The sequence below is a fragment of the Chiloscyllium plagiosum genome, unplaced genomic scaffold, assembly GCF_037043375.1.
Source record: "Chiloscyllium plagiosum isolate Xiang-an unplaced genomic scaffold, Cpla_swu_hap1 HiC_scaffold_22, whole genome shotgun sequence".
In the NCBI taxonomy this organism is placed as follows: Eukaryota; Metazoa; Chordata; class Chondrichthyes; order Orectolobiformes; family Hemiscylliidae; genus Chiloscyllium; species Chiloscyllium plagiosum.
Window position 1 is genome coordinate 25,580,282 of NW_028270160.1, and position 16,761 is coordinate 25,597,042.

A 16,761-nucleotide genomic window follows, 5' to 3' on the forward strand; every position below is an offset into this window, starting at 1 on the left:
TGATTCTAATAAACATTGTATTCGTTAAGCACATCGACTGGGAAAATTTCACCCTCTGAGTGATTGGACCACAGCGAGTGAGTTGGGAAAATATAGTGAGATTAAAAATAATTCTCAATATCAAGAAGGAAAAAAAAAGTCCAATTTTGCACCCAAACGAGTGGACTGCGAGAGTCCAATTTGCATGCATTAACATCTCATCATTACTTATTCTCATCCTACAACTTGCTATTCTCCCACACAGCAAAGAGAAACCAGGCAGTGACAAACCCAACCTGCAAGTCCGCGTGGGTACCACTGCCCTAAGAAACAGATTATCTGGCTATCATCGCACTGCTATTTGCAGGAGCCTCGGCTCAAATTTCCTGCATTTCCTACAACAGTGACTGCATTCTCAAAAATGAACTTGAATCAGCAATAAAACATTTTGATTTGTTCAATGGTTATAAAAAGCATACAAATGCAAATTTTAATTTTAATTTGGAATGAACTCTAGAAAACCATTAAATATTTGCTTATGCTCAAATACTTGTTATACTTTATTGAAACAACTTAACAGATGATGCCAAGTTAGAGAAAATATTAGATGCATTTATGTAATACCTCATCGCACTGTCTATGGCAAAATCAACACAATGTGCAGCCATACAACAGAGAGAACTGACTAGCTTGCTAAAATTAATTTAACATATACAGAAGATGGGCATAGGCTGATGCATGAACAACATAATGCAAGTACATTCTGCTGCAATTCCTGAGCAGAAACATCACATTAACTCTGCTCCAGTCACATTTGTTACGTTGGCATTTTGTCCTCAGTTTCAGAGTTGAAATTTAGCAGTCGTGTAACAGGAGTTGACTTTATTTGGTAAAATTGGCCTTTATTGAGGAGCGATTATTTTGAGGGAAGAGACTGTGCACTCAGATGAGGTTGCCCGAGGCAGATCTGTTGATATGAGGAAGTGATTATATGCTGCACCAGACCAGCCACTGGTGTGCAGAAATGTCAGACCATATCATTTCCGCTGCTTAGACACTTGAATAAAACTGAACATTAAAAAGTATTTCCGATCAGCAGGGATTGACACAAAGAAGTACCGACATTGTTGTTCTAAGTATCAGGAGCCAGTAAAGAAAAACAATCCCTTAAGCGTTTGGGATTTAAGTAACTGTACAACTTCCTGTTCACTTACTGTAAGAGAAATTTGACCAAATATGCAAATATTTCACTTGTTTGTGAAAGCCAGTTTTTTTAACCAAAGACACACCCAGCCATCATGATTAGAATCAAGGTGTAAATACAAATTTGTAACATGACAGGGCTGGAAGAGAAAACAAAAACTCTAGATAACACAAACAAATATATCTATGAGTTTCTGATAAAACAGAAGAAATAAAGAACGGATCACACAGTGGGTTAACCTTATGGTATCTGGCAGCTGACTTCCAATGAAAGCTAGACACTTTCAACGTATCAATTTAATGCTTAGCTTACATTGCATGTTTGATTGCATTAGTAGCAGCTTTGCCTCCTGTAATAAAAAAAGACTCTTGAGTATGTTATCTCCATCAGTGTGTGGCTCTTTACTAGCTTTACAATATTGAACAGGACCACCTTCAGGTGTAACACAACACACACACTGATACAGAAAACATGGTGTAGTGTGTTGCTTCTCTGAAATTATTTACAGACAATAAGAATAGGCTCTACATTGCTACAAAGACTGTTGACTGCAGATCTGTCTCTCACCAAATTTCTCTCCCAACAAATCTTCCTGGCACCATCTCAGTGGGTGGGGTTATTGCACTTGATCAACTCTTAACCCTTTACAACACATCCAAAGCTGTCTGTCAAATGATTCATCATGGCACAGCACAATAGTATTACACCAAAACAAACTGATCTTACACAGCATATGCTCGGCTAATCACAGTACAGATATTCATCGGTTTGTCCATTTTAACATCACTCCTCTCCTGCCTCTGACAGAACTACAGATGGCTCATCAGTCAAAAAGATTCTAAGCAAAGCATGTTCGACACTAACTGATCATCCAATCTTCCAAATCTCTCGCGCATTCCCAAAATGTTCTGTTTAACTTTTGCTTTGAGGTACGGACCCATGGTTGACATGGACATCTCAATGCTCCTGGGACAGGATGATTAAAGTTATCAAACACAAATCGGTAGTTTTATTCAGGAACAGGGAAGAGGCAGACATGGAATTTTTGTAGCACCAACTTGCATTCCAGTTTATTGGCCATTTCCCTCCCACAGCTCCAGCAGCCACTTTCCCTAGGAAGGGACACTGGATTCCTGGGATAGAGGGGTGGGGAGCAGGTACAATGGAACGGGAAGCAAGGTATGTTTGCAAATGGCGAATATCCAATTGAAATTGTTAATGGTCTTTCAAGGCCCATTATGGAAGCTGACCGGGATTTCACAATTAATCTCCAAGTTCCTGGAGGCAGCTTCTGGGTTGTGGGATCTGCACTCCCGGCAAGTCAAGTGGCCCTCCCTTGCCTGCTGCAACTTCTCCCTTATATGGAGTAATGGGCGAGCAGCAAATTAGCTTTCTTCTTAAAATGAAAACATAAACAAATTGGAGAGTGGGTACCTGTATTCTGAAGTGCCCTCTCCCACTTACCCACAATCCTATATCTTGCTGCTACTTCAGTGCCAAAAGGAACTGGTCCGCTGGTCACCGGAACCCACCCACTATCCTGCATTGAATTGAGCATTAATTGGTCATCCAGAAGGGGCTAATGTTTAGTAGTCATGCCACACTCAAAGTTTGCTTCTGGCCCCCATTTGAGGTAGGAAATGAGCTAGGAGCTAGGAAAGCGAAAGCACTCTTTGCATTCATTTGGAGAAGGCTAGAGTACAAGGGCAGAAAGGTACTACTGAGGCTGAACAAGGCTCAGGTTAGACCTCATTTGAAATATTGAGAACAGTTTTGGGCACCCTGTCTAAGGAAGGATAGGGTCTAGAGGAGGTTTACAAAGATGATCCTGGGGATGAAGGAGTGCTTGAGGACTCTAGGTCTGAACTCAAAGGAGTTTAAAAGGATGATGGGAGATCTGATCGAAAAGCACAAAATATGGAGAAGCCTCGAGTAGAGTGGACGTGGAGAAAGTATTTTCAACACTAAGAGAGACTAGGACCCGAGGCTACAGTCTCAGAACAAAGGGAAGACCCTTCAGAACTGAGATGAGGAGGAATTTCTTCAGCCAGCAGGTAATGAATCTATCAAACTCATTACTAGAGAAGGCTGTAAAGGCCAAGTCAATGAGTGTACTTAAGACAGAGATAGATAGGTTCTCGATTAGTAAGGGAATCAAAGCTTCTGAGGAGAAGGCAGGATAACAGGGTTGAGAAACTTATCAGCCACGAGTGAATGGTGGAGCAGTCTCAATGGGCCGAATGGCTTTTTTTTTTGGTCTTATGATGTACAGTAGAGTTCAAATGTCGGTTGGGAAAATCCTACCAAAGGACAGAACCTTTGTTTGAAGTGTAGGGCTAATAGCTTTGGAGGAGAAAAAGAAGCTTTTTCACTAACCAACATCTTTGCCAAGCATCAGTTGCAAATAATTTGCAAATAGTAATTACAGGAAGAGCTCCAAAATCAAATAACAGAATGATCAACTTGCTTCTGGGTTATACAGAATGGATTAAATTAAATGGGGATTGAGGGGCATAATACAATCACCTTATTAGAACTGGAATTGTCAGCTTCAAGAACCATTGCATCAAACAGCAGCTGTAGTAGCAGGGGATATTCCAAAATATCACTACATTCTATTCTACAGAAGTACATTTAAGGTTGTTAAAAAGTTACGAAATGATTCTTGAAACAAGTGCAAATGCTAAAGAATTGCAAAAAATTAATGCCTATGGCAGCAGCAAATGCAGCGAGCACTTTAATGGTAATATTTAATGGCAGGGTCCCTTCTGCTGGCTTCAGAGCTGGAGACTGTTCTGCCTTGCCTCCTTTGCTGATGGCCAGCCATAGGGGATGCAAGCCAGGACTTGGAGGAATTGGTGATATCCAGCAGTAAGTGTAGGGCATGAAGCTCTCAGCAGGTCTGTCTTGCAATGCTGGCTTAGAGACTAAAAATCTGCAGATGCTGGAATCCAAGGTAGACAAGCAGGAGGCTGGAAGAACACAGCAAGCCCAGCAGCATGAGAAGGTGCAGAAGGGGCTGGCTTGGTTGATGTGATATTGATACCTTTGCTCCCCTTTGGAGACCCACAGACATGTTTGCTTTGTGTATGGCAAGTCCCCCATCCAAGAATGAGAGGAACCAGCAGCAGTGCATTGAAGCCTCTTAATAAACCCTCCCTCCCAACACTAAGCCTTTTATGAACTCTTTCATGGCCTTTTCTCCACAGATTTAAATCTGGACAGAGGTAGGAAGGTGCCAGAGACCTCAACCACCAAACCTGGCACAGTGGAGGGCATTAAATTCCATATGAATTGTGAAGTAGCTCCCCTACTTTCAGTAGCATTAGTGTTTAATAAAACAGACTTATGTCCAATCTCTGCCATCACGTGTTGTCACAACTAGAGTTATAATTTGTAACTCCCTCAACCTTTTCACAAAAACACTTTTGCTTGAAAGTGCTGACACAGTCTGAGTTTGCACTTTACACATGCTTTATTCAGAAAATTTTGACTCCTCTTCTGGGGCTTACACAGCCAGACAACAACATACCGTCAGAGGGGAGGATTTCTTAAGCTAGAATGAAAGAGATTTTAAAAACGTAGCCACTCCTCTGGTGTTTGACTATGACAATGAGTCTTTGCAGAAGGAAGCTGCTAGTATTCCTGGCTGCAGCTGCTGGATGAGTTTGGGGAAATTCCTCAAGTGAAGGTAACAAAGTAAACCCTGTTCAGCGCAAACCTTATTTTTCAGTTGCAAAATTATTTCAAAACAAAACAATACATTGCCTGGATTTCTCTGAGCAAGTCTTTGTTTGTGGTAATTTTAAATTATAAATAGCTCCATAGCATAGTTTGCAAGAATTTTCTTTCAGTGTAAATCAAATCAAATGTTTGCAATTAATATATTTCCCTGTCTCTTTCAATGGTATAGGGAGAGATCCTTTAAAGAAGGCAAGCCATTCGCATATCAGTTTATCCAGTATCTTTTCGCTAATGCCATAATGACCTTCATAACAGTTAGATTTGGCTACTTTTTACGGCAAAGGCAGCCAATCATGGTCCACCAACTAAATTTCTCAAGCAGGAAAGAGATTAGGGAAGATTTTTGGGCTTCTTCATCAGAGGGAGGGACATTCTAGTCTCGGTTAATAACTCCCTGCTAAGTTCTCTAGTGTTTCTTCTCAATAGACTCACAGGATCACAGGAGTAACATCTCATATAAAAAGAATAAAATCTTTGTGCCATATAGCAAACCAAACATCATAACCTCTGTGATACAGCTACCTGTCAACTAAACGCAACATGTACTGCAAGTCCTCTACGGAGCTGTGCTATTTGAGCAAATGTGTGCCTTCCTTCTTGAGGAATAGTTAAACATGGAACCGACCATGATTCTAAATTTCAGATCTGAACAGGGATTTTGAAACTAAATGGGAAAAATTTACAGCAATAGAAGACAGAACTTTTGAGTCCCCAAAGGGGCCAGAAACAAGTACAGCATGTACTGAAAATAGTGCTGCTGGTCAACATGCTGCTTAATTGAGTCCATCATGCCTATCGACAGGTGGATCTGAAACACTGGTCCAACTCATCTTGTTTAATTCGTAATGGAGAGCCAGTACATTTATTTTTAAGTACTGATCATTTTTTCCTCTGAGGTGTCATGGTTATGTAACCACAAACTGAGATCAGCGAATTGAACTACCTAATGGCAGCTTAGAAATTTCCAGGCTGCTGCCTTCCTGAGAGGCCTTCCTGGCTGAACCAGCATTGCAGCCATCTCAGGCTCCCACTGTGGTAAGCTCTGTCTTGTGACACTGCACTGGTGACTCTGCTGCAAAGGCTACTTCTTCATTTTAATATTTAAGAAAGTTGAGAGGGCACATCCATTTTAGCATTCTGCCACTTTCCAGCTAGACTGCCTACTATACATCTTCCATCTCTGAGTGTATGAGCCATTGTAGACACGAGTCCAGCCTCTCGCCATCGCATTACCAATTTGATAAAGATTATAGTGCGGTGACAATTTCCCTTACAGCGTGGGCCTCTGATGTGGCGGCTGAAAATTCTGCCTGTTGTAAAACTTTTTAAACACAGATTTAAAATAATACTCATTACAGATTGAAGATGGTATGATAAACATTAAATTATCTTGAAATAATGCAGTAATAAATGAGAAAAACTCAAGTGGCAAGCATATGAAAAGCTCTATTAAAGATACAGAAAATTTGCTGCATCCACATCTACAACGTACAACTGTTGTAAAGCATGGTTCAGAACGCGTGCTCCTAGTTTGTGTATACATATCATGGAACACCATACACAGAATTACTAATGCAGAGCTTTCTAAATTTAGTTGCTTATTCATGCACCTGATGTATTGATTTCTGCAACTACAATTTAACCCAATAAGGAAACATGTACTTTATCAGTGGTTTGTTATCTGAGCAAACTCTCCCTACATTCTGTAGTGGATTGATGCTGAAATGTAAACTTAAGAGCTTCTTCACTGACCTTTGCAAATTTAACAGGATGGGTCTGCAATGTCTCACAGCAGCTGGTTCAGTTAGTCTGTTTCCGCAGCATTTGAGAGATGATGCCTTCTCCTCCCTGCTAAACAGTGCACTTTCTAATTTACTTTGTACTTGAATGACAAACTCTACACAGTTACTGTGGTTAGCCAAGCAAGCTTTGAAAGCCAGACACTTTACTCATTTAAAATAACATTTAAATGGGTAACACCAGCAGCATATTAGATTGTGTACTGCATTACCCACTGCTGGTAAGAAAGTGGTACTTCAGCAACAAGAAGTACTTATTTTCAGGGGGTCAAATTTAAATAAAGGTAACAGATATCCTTTAAAATTAGGGGAAAACTCAGCTTTTTACAACTGGCATCCAGAGTCTGAACAATGAAAATGTTAACTCTTAAAGAAAGGCTCAGTCTGGCATATTTAAATGACTGAAATATTATGATGGCACTGACATTTTCCAAAAAGGCAAGGAATAGTTAAAAAAAAATTGAACAAGAGTAACACCATTCAGTGACAACGTGTAGCTTCAAACAAGAAATAATAATTAGCTCGATGTCCAATTTGGATTCAAAGAGCTTTCCAGTTGTAAGCACATTTGAATAGGCGACTTTCATTTTTGTTACAAAAAGATATTAAACACACCCAAACAAGCTGTCAATTAGAGCATGCAGATTAACAATGATTCAGAACAGCAATATGAGATACTATTCTGATGTGCTTGCCATATTATTATGGGAGTTTGGCAAAATCCTGGCAACATGGCTGCATAATACATGTGACCAGGCTCAAAACATTTTGCAAATAAAAGTGAGGAAAAGAGATGGGCGTTTGGAGACAGACCTCACGGTCTCTTGGCATCAGTCCAGCTCAGTTTTGTTCAGAGGAATCCATGTGTGCCCAGAGCTCATAACACTCTCTGAATTTAGCTGCACAGTGCCGTTTTAAGGATTTTAATATGAACTTGAAGCACGTCCATAGGTACAAGCACTCGGAAAGTTTACAAACACATACCTGCATTCCACATTAATTGGGACTCCACTCTGCATCTGCAAATCTTTATCTGGCTATCTGAAACAGCAACAGGCCAGAAAATGGTCATGCTCTACCATTACTCTGTGTGACACTGAATAATGGTTCAAGTGAGGCCATTCAACATGTACAAATCCCCCGAGTCAGCAGCGGGTCACGCTGGACTTTTCTATAGGACTATTCAGAGGGCTCCCACTGACTTAACAAGCTGCTGAGGTCATCCAAGCCTCTTACACCTTTGCTGACAATCGCAATGCTGATTGAGACAATTTTCTCAATAGTAAACTGGGAGAAGAAAGCAATAAAATGTACATTCACATTATTTTATCAGGTGGAGAGGATACATTTGTCTTTTCTTTCTCTTGCGATGAGGCACTATATTTTAAAACAAACTGCAGCGATAAATAGAGATGGCAACCTATCTACTCAAAGGAGGACAGTTGACAATTCACATTTTATAATTAGGATGCATGTCTCCAGTTTAATTTTAAATTTAATCCTGGATGGCTGTATTTTCCAGAATTTGGGAACAGCCCGGATCGAAAGGAGGTTGATATCTTTTCCATTTAACTGTTGTAATCGGTTTTCCTTCATCACCCATCTCCCAGCATCGTGCGGCCAACAATCCGTAAACCTCCCCAACTTCTCCCCTCGATCTCCGATCCTGTCTGTCTTGATCCTTCAGCTCAGATTGCTGGTTTGCCATAGAGTAATGGCAACAGCTACGGTTCAAATCCTGTAACGACTGAAGTCACCATGTTTTCTCAACCTTGATCCTCAGGTTAAACTCACCCCCTGCTGTCTTTCTTAATGAGAGAGCATCTTAAAGTCTTCTGGGTTGCTGGCGACTTTCGATTCACCTGACCCATCTGATCTTTTCCATGTGGCTTCCATCTCCAATCATATCTGGTCTGTGGCCTAGCCCCCCCATCAAAATGAACCCTGAACCTAACACTCCTGCAAATTGAAACTGCACTCTTAACCTGCTATGGACCAGACCAAGCCTCCTCAATACATATTAAGAAGATAATCTAGACTTATTTTAATTTTAAAATGAAATGCCAGGCATAGTGTTCTGGATGCAATTCAACTGGTCAAACTGCCAGTCCTGGAGTAAAATCCACTGCAGTCATACACTATAGTTAAAATCCAACAAAAGAAATAAGAAATTGGAATAATGTAGCTCTATTAGAAGACTTTATAGAATAGTAGATTATTTAATGACTAACTAGCAACTGTTCCAATATTGTAATATCCCATATACACATCCTTGGCAAAGGCAAAAGCAGTAAAATAGATTGTGTCACATGCAATTCTTCAGTCCAGGAGGAAAAGACATCAAGAGAAAACAGAGAGATAGTAGCAGGGAGAGCTGTACTACAGCTTCCAAATCCAGTATCAAGACCCCACCAATTGCTACTAAAAAGCTAAAATTAAAAATTTGTTTTTTTTTGGGAGCTTAATCCCACCCATTCAGGTTGCTACTATTGTTCCAATTTTTAAACACAGACCCCAAGGCCTCACAAACCATTTATTCTGTTGGCTTTGAGTAGGCCAATCAGCACCTCGGTCTCAACCTTTCTTCAGGTGAAAAAAAGGTCAAAATACACCTCTCAAAGCCAAAGTTAAAACCCCTCTCAGCGAACCCTGATCCTAAATGCCCTAAATGACCCCCGATTCTAGCCCTCCCCGATGAGCCCTAAGCTAATAATGCCCCCCCACCCCCACCAACCCCCAATATTGCTTGGCTCTGTATTGTTTATGCAATGCTTCAGCGTGCCTGACCTTCCGGCTCTGTGCTCTTCTCACCACACTAAGGCTGTGTTATTCTACTTCCCTCACCCTCACCTGGCTCTGGACTGCGATCTTCCCCAACCATCTACAACCAAGGCCTTCAAGTCCTGCCTGGCTGCAGCCTATAGAGACCTATGGCCCTGTTAGCCAACCTCTCAATCCAACTGTCAGTGAGGAGGGAATGGAGTCAAACAAGATAATCAGCTCCTGTTTCTATGTTCATCTGACCTTTAGCTTTCCACAACACCAAAAAAAAACAACAGAACAGTAATCCTGCTTCTTCCCTGACTCCAAAATTTTGCAAAATCTCTTCAATCTATTGGAAGGGGTTGACAATGGTAATGGGGCTTCCAAAATGTGACTGACATATGCAAACAAATGATATCACTGAATTTACAAATCTCACTTTCCCTACTTTCATTAAAAAAGAGCAAGCCTTTCAAATGTACGTTTTGCAGCAAAATTAACAATTCAAAAAGGCCAAATCAGGTTAGAAGATGTTCTTTCACATTACACCAATTAAATTTGTCAACTCCAAAACAAAAAAGTCAAGTTACATTTAAATAATGCAATGGCTTTGAATAAAGTTAGTGAAAATTGCTAACAGTAATTCAACAGTAATATTACTTACTTGGTTTTTTTGACACAATAGAATCAAAGTTACAATAAGTTATCTGTCTAACCTACTCTTGTATAATTAATAGAGGTGATTCAAAGCAAACAATACCTGGAGGGGCCAGGGATCAAAGGAAAATGAAACAAGGTCATGTGGCTGAAATGGCCAATTGCCTCAGGTGAAGCAAAGCATCCGAAAAGTCAATCCAGGCAAAGTGTCCTCACTCAATTTGGCTCAGTGCAGGGATAGATAAGTGCATTTCACATGGTGTGGCAATTTGTTTAATCTCCATTAACCTCTGCACCAGGAAGAATCAGCCATACTGGCTTCATCCATTCATACATAATTTATTAATTAGTCTAAATGCTGACCACAGGCAGGATACGTTGCGTCAAACATGACCTACTGCAGAGTGTGGTCAGCATGTCACGAGACAGACATGAACTCATTGAATGGTAGAGTGGGTTCAAAGCTCTAAATGGCCTACTTCTGTTTCTGTTTGTTTCTAATGTTCTTATGACTCAAGTTAACAGATTTTCAAAAATGGTTTTGCTTGTGCATAAGGGGGCCCTCTTGTGGCACAGTGGCAGGATCCCTAGCCCTGGACCGGGAGGCCCAGGTTCAAGTCCCACCTGCTCCAGAGGTGTGTACCAACATCTCTAAACAGGTTGATTAGAAAAGAGAATACCTGAGCATAAGGTGGATAAGTTTAAAAAGAAAAATGTGACAGCGAAAATATAAAAGTAGAGGCATTCTGGAAAAGGCAAGAGGCCATTAAAACGTAAAATGTGACTACAGATTTCTAATAGTAAGACTGACGTTCGTGAGAATGCAAATACATTGCTCGAATTTCTAATGATACATTCCAATAATCATCCAACTCAGACGTGAAAAATATTTAGCCAAAATATGATTCTTTTCTGTCTGACAAGCTTTTATATATTTGTAATATGAATTCCAAATGTTTGTAGTTTTAAAATTCACCACAATCCAGCAGCAATCCCCCCCCATCCCTGACACACCCCAACACTGTCTGATGTCAGGATCCTTTCTTATTCACTGGTAGAATGAGGGCATCACTGGGCTGGCTTTTATTGTGTATTCCAGCCCAGAGGTTTCCTAAGGGTCAACCACATTGTTGTGGGACTGGAATCAAACATAGGGCCAGACCAGGTAAGCATGGCAGTTTTCTTGTCTAAAGTCGATCCCATCAGCCATGGTGGAATTCAAACCCAGGTACTGTTCTGGGGACTTGGATTAACAGTCTATTGACAATACCACTCTGCCATTGCCTACGTGTTGCTTCGAGAAAATACAGGCCTAGGAGCTTTTACAAGCGGTAGTGGACATTAAGGCAATACAAAGGGAGGATGATATCAAGGAAAGTAAAATTATAGGTGAGAGAGACTTAGGATAAGTAGGACAGTTTCAACTGCAGGAGGGAAGGCTATTAAGAAAAAAAATCTGAGGAATTCTAATATCCATAATAACAAAAACTACCTCTACTGCCAGACATTCGATGATCAGAGAATAAATTTTAAAACAAGTAACAAAGAACTGAATCGAAAAGTGAGGCATAATTACTTTACACAGAACATTGTTTGAGAAGGTTTTGTAACAGAGCGGAGTTAAGGCTGTCATATCCTTTAAAGAAAAATATTGGATAAATATTTGAAACTGGGGAAGATATCCAGCAAAGGGAAGAGAGAGTAGGGCAATAGGATTAGTTTTGAATTTCCCAGAGTAATAAGTTGGCACCAGCACAATTGGCTGAATGAACTCCTCCTGAATTTCTCACCCACTTCAGTTCAGCAACCTTTTACACAGAGTTTTTTGGTTTGGCAACACCCAGAACAAAACAAAGAAAATCAGTAATAAGCAAAACAAAATATAGTGGATTCTGTAGGAAGTTCAGGAGGAACAGAGGAATTGTGGGACACTTGAAGGTGCCAGGGCAGGTTAATAGGGTAGTTAAGGCAGCATATGGGATACTTGTCTTTGTAAATTGAGGCAGAGATTATAAGAGCAGGAGATTATGTTGAAACTGTACAGAATCTTACTTAGGGCACAGCTGCAGTACTGTGTGCAGTTCTGGTCACCACACAATAAGAAGAATGTGATTGCACTGATGGGGGTGCAGAGAAGATTCACCAGAATGGTGCTTGGTATACAGCTTTTCAACAATGAAGATAGGCTGGATAAGCTCAGGTTGTTTTCTCTGGAGCAGAGAAGGTTGAGAGGGGACCTGATACAGGTGTGTAAGGTTAGGGGTTTGTTCCCCTTAGTTGGAGGATCAGTAACAAGAGGATACAATTTTAAGGTGAAAGGCAGAAGATTTAGCAACGATTTGAGGAAATTCTTTATCAGCCAGAGGGTGGTGGGGATCTGGACCCCTTGCCTAGGAAGGCAGTGAAAGTTGGTAACCTCAATCAGTAAAACGTACTTGAATTAGGACTTGAAATGTCATAACTTTCAAGGCTATGGGCCGAGTGCTGGAAAACAGTACTAATATAGATTTAGTGTAGTTTTGGCAATACAGACTCAATTCGCTTCAGGGTGTCTTCTGTACTGTATGATTCTAGGATTCAGAATGCTGGAGAATCTCAATAGGTCTGTCAGCATTTGTGGAGAGAGAACTGAGTTAATGAAATGACTCTTTCAGTAAATCAGAGAAACTTCAAAAGAGTAGAATCTTCAATTAACATCTCTATTTATCACTCTCGGAAATATGCAGTGCTTGATAAAGCTTAAATCAAACAATTTGTAACCCTGTTGTCAGGATTTAAATCATCCTATTTGAACTATCCTATTTGAACTTTGAATTTTGAAGAATTTGAGGTAAGCCAGAGAAACCAAATAGATATCAGCATCTCATCTGCACAGCTTCGGAAAGACATAGCCAGAGATTTCTGAATGTCAGACACCATAACTAGCAGGCAGGTACATTATATGAGGCATTTCACAAAGTGCAGTGAAACATTGGTGAAGACAAGTTTACCACCTACACATTTAAAGCTTACTTGAAATTTAGGAATCTTGATGATCTGTCTGGCTTTGCATCAACAACATCCCCCCCTGATGCTTTGTCATCTTCCTCTGTTCCTGGCATGGGAGAGGATTCATCTTCCATTTCAGACATATCTAAAGCATGACAAGAGTTATTAATGTAAGTTTTGAGCATACCAGAATACTCTGAACTTAATGTAAATATCCAGAAAGGCATGTGATCACAGAAGCTGGTAATACTAATATTTAAATCTGAGAAATTCAATAACATCCGTACCCCATACTAACAGTTAATAATTAAAATAAATAAATATCCAACTAATAATTGTTCAACTCAATTCAATAAGTATTAGCAAAATCTGAATCAAATAAATGTATAATGCAGATGCGGAGAATTGTATACACTACTTACAATATTGTCTCTTCAAATAAAATTTGGATAATTTTATGAAGTTTAATTCCCAACATATTTGCAAAATCCTTAAGTCTGATTTTATTTTGACTCAACACCCACTCACCTACTTACAGCAGGGATCAATACAATGGCAAACAATTGGAATCCTAATCAAATTCCCCATCACTCCCTGATCCACAGTGCAGCTATTGGCACAGCTTGGCCTGGTCAATAGCACTTGAACTACTTTATCAATTAACTCAAACTCCACTCTGTGAGCTTAATCTAGGCACACACTACAGTGCAAATTCTGTGCATATGTTGCAATGGCAGATTTTGTTTCATGGTTGAGGTGTTAATCTGCCTGTAAGCGATCTAATAGGATTAGTCAAAGCTGGGACTTTTTCCATATCTTGATTTATATTTGTTTTAACCCACCGAAGCAAAACAAATTAAGTAGCAATTCAGGGCATTTGTTCTTTGTGGCAAGTGCTGTTTTATGGTAGATTTAAACTGCTACAGAGTCTGTTTAAAATATGATTAGTTATTCTTTGCTTTCTTGTATGGAGGTTCTTTCTTTATATTAATTTCATGTAATAAAGATGGGAAGACAGTTCTGTAGAATGCTTCAGCTAAGAAATTTACTGCAAATATCTTGCAGTTACGAGGTCTAATGTACTTGATTTACCTTACAAAGAGCTATGTATTTAATAAACTGAGGAATAATCACACCAAATACCATTTCTTCTTCATCTTTGTCATTACAATGTGAATATGCTGTCTTTAAAACATGTTTGTGAAACTTGCAGTTTCACGTACTATAATTTGAGAATAAATCTGCAGTGCACAGCCACAAGCCGGAAGTAATTTTAAAAAATCAAAAAGGCTAATATGTACAATAAGATGCAACCAATAATGTTAAAAAAAATTGATGCAGCTTGTTTTTGGATATGCAATGATCTAAAACTTAGAAGTCATTAAAATAAATTGGTTCCAAAGTACTTTAAAGTCAATTGATCCAAAACTACTTCCAGGACTTGGTCCATGACAAAACAGAGCTTAATTGATATTTAAATAAACTTAATGATCATTATTTTAATGTACACAGACCATTTACTCTCATGCTTCTTGGTCACTGGATAGAGTGCAACATGTAGCCAGAAAATATAACTCCTTTTGCTGGACTGAGTCTGTGAATAATACCAACACCATAATGACACATTTAATTTCTGACCCTAACCTCTGGTGTGTGAAGAACACACATGTTTATTATATAAATTCAAACAGTTTTAAAACATTTTTTCCATCAATTACTTCCTTCTCCAATTTGCCTGATGGCAATACATCTTTGCTGGGTTAACTTTTACTGACAGTCAATCCAAGTAAGAGCTCCCACCCACATTCCGAGTAGCGTAAGAGACTTGCTGCCCCGTCTCTCTGTTTTCTCTCAGTTTCTTGTAGATTCTGGGTCAGAGACAGGACGCTACCACAGCACCACAAGAACTCCTTCTGAATGGATTAACTGAGGTGAGATGAAAAGCTTGCTACATTTACCTTGTGAAATTGTAATATTCTTAATCTTTATACCTTAGCTCAAACAAAATGAATGATTATCAAGAGGAAGCCCAATGCTTCTGGAAATCACTTCTTGTTTGTGCAATGTCATTCCTACAATCTTGCTGGCATGCATATACACCAAACTGTAGAATCAGAAGGTTTATGACACTGGACAAAATCACTCGGTCCATTGAGTCTGTGCTGACCAAACTACAAGAAATCCAGCTCAATCTCACTTTCTAGCACTTGGCTGGTAGCCCTACAGGATTACAACACCATAAGTGCATGCCCAGAAATCTTTTAAATGATATGTTGGTTTTGGCCTCAATGACCCTTTCTGGAAATGAGTTCCAACTTCCTTACAACCATCTTGTGAAAGGAGTTTCTTTCTAATCTTTCTACCAATCAATTTGAATCTATGCCTCAAGTCATTGACCCTCCCCATCCATTCTATTTAGACCATTTACAATTAGGTACAACACAAATACATCTCTCCTCAGCCTTCCCCTGTTCCAAGGAACTGATCCAATCATTCCACATTGCTGCATTTTTCTGGTCCTGGGAACAGTCTTGTAAACCTCCCCGTTCCCTCTCTCTCTCATGTAATTACATCCTTTCTATCATGAGATGATCAGAACTACATTTATTAGTTAAGTCACAGCCTCATTAATAAGTTCTATAGTTCCAGCATAACATCCCTTATATTCAAACCTTGACTGATAAAAGGACAAGGTTCCATCTGCCTTCTAAGCCACCTTACTATCCTATTCTGCTACCTTCAAGGAGCTGCATTTATCCCATAATCTAGCACTTTTTCTACACCTCTCAGTATTGTATGTACTCCTTTGCCTTCTTTGACCTCACAGGGATGCGTGGTTATACTTCTAAAAAAGATTGTTCGTGGAATGTGGGCAGTAACTAGGCTAACATTTATTGTCCATCCTAATGCCCTTGAGATGATGACAATGAACTGTCTTCTTAAGCCACAGAAGTCCTTGGGGAGTGAGGACATGCACAGTGCTGTTAGGATGGCTGTTTTAGCAATTCGCCCAGCAGTGACAGAGCAGCGATATATTTCCAAGTCAGGATTATGTGTGGCTTGAAGGGGAACATGCACATGGTGATGTTCCCATGTATCTGCTGCACTGGACCTTCTAGGTATGGGGTTTGCAGGTTTGAACAGTTTGCTGTCGGAGGAACCTGAGTGAGTTGCTGCAGTGAAAGCTACAGAATGTACACATTGCTGCCATTGTGTATCCATAGTGAAGGGAGTGAATGGATAGGGTATCAAGCAGGCATGTTTGTCTTGTATGGTACCAGGGCAAATGAAGAGTATTCCATCAAATTCTTGGCATGTCTCTTGTAGATGATGGACAGGCATGTGGCAGATAGGGGACAAAGTAGTTGTTACAGGATTCCTAGTCTCAGTCATACTGTTATTGAAACAGTATTTACATGACTGGTCTAACTTCAGAATTACCACTGATGTTAATGGTAGGGGATTCAGTGATTGCAATGCCATTGAATAACAAGGGGCAATGTTTAAATTCTCTTATTGTACATGGTCATTGCCTGGCACTTGTGTGGTCCAAATATTACTTTACACGACACTAGGTTATAGTATAAACAGGTTTATTTGGAAGTACAAGCTTTCGCAGTGCTGCTC

At 39.8% G+C, this 16,761-nt stretch overlaps 1 protein-coding gene across 2 annotated transcripts in view; it reads right to left on the reverse strand.

Annotated features, from left to right (window-relative positions):
• casp7 (caspase 7, apoptosis-related cysteine peptidase) overlaps positions 1-16,761 on the reverse strand; it is a 46,110-nt gene that overhangs the window by 22,905 nt on the left and 6,444 nt on the right. The window contains exons 1-2 of one of the 2 annotated variants that reach the window (XM_043712782.2): positions 13,159-13,279; positions 7,711-7,767 (exon numbers count right to left, since the gene is read on the reverse strand). In XM_043712782.2, the coding sequence (XP_043568717.1) occupies positions 7,711-7,745 (35 nt within the window). In that variant the 5' untranslated portion in view covers positions 7,746-7,767; positions 13,159-13,279. Of the gene's footprint in view, positions 1-7,710; positions 7,768-13,158; positions 13,280-16,761 lie in introns of those variants that run through there. The other variant, XM_043712781.2, reaches the window with a different exon arrangement.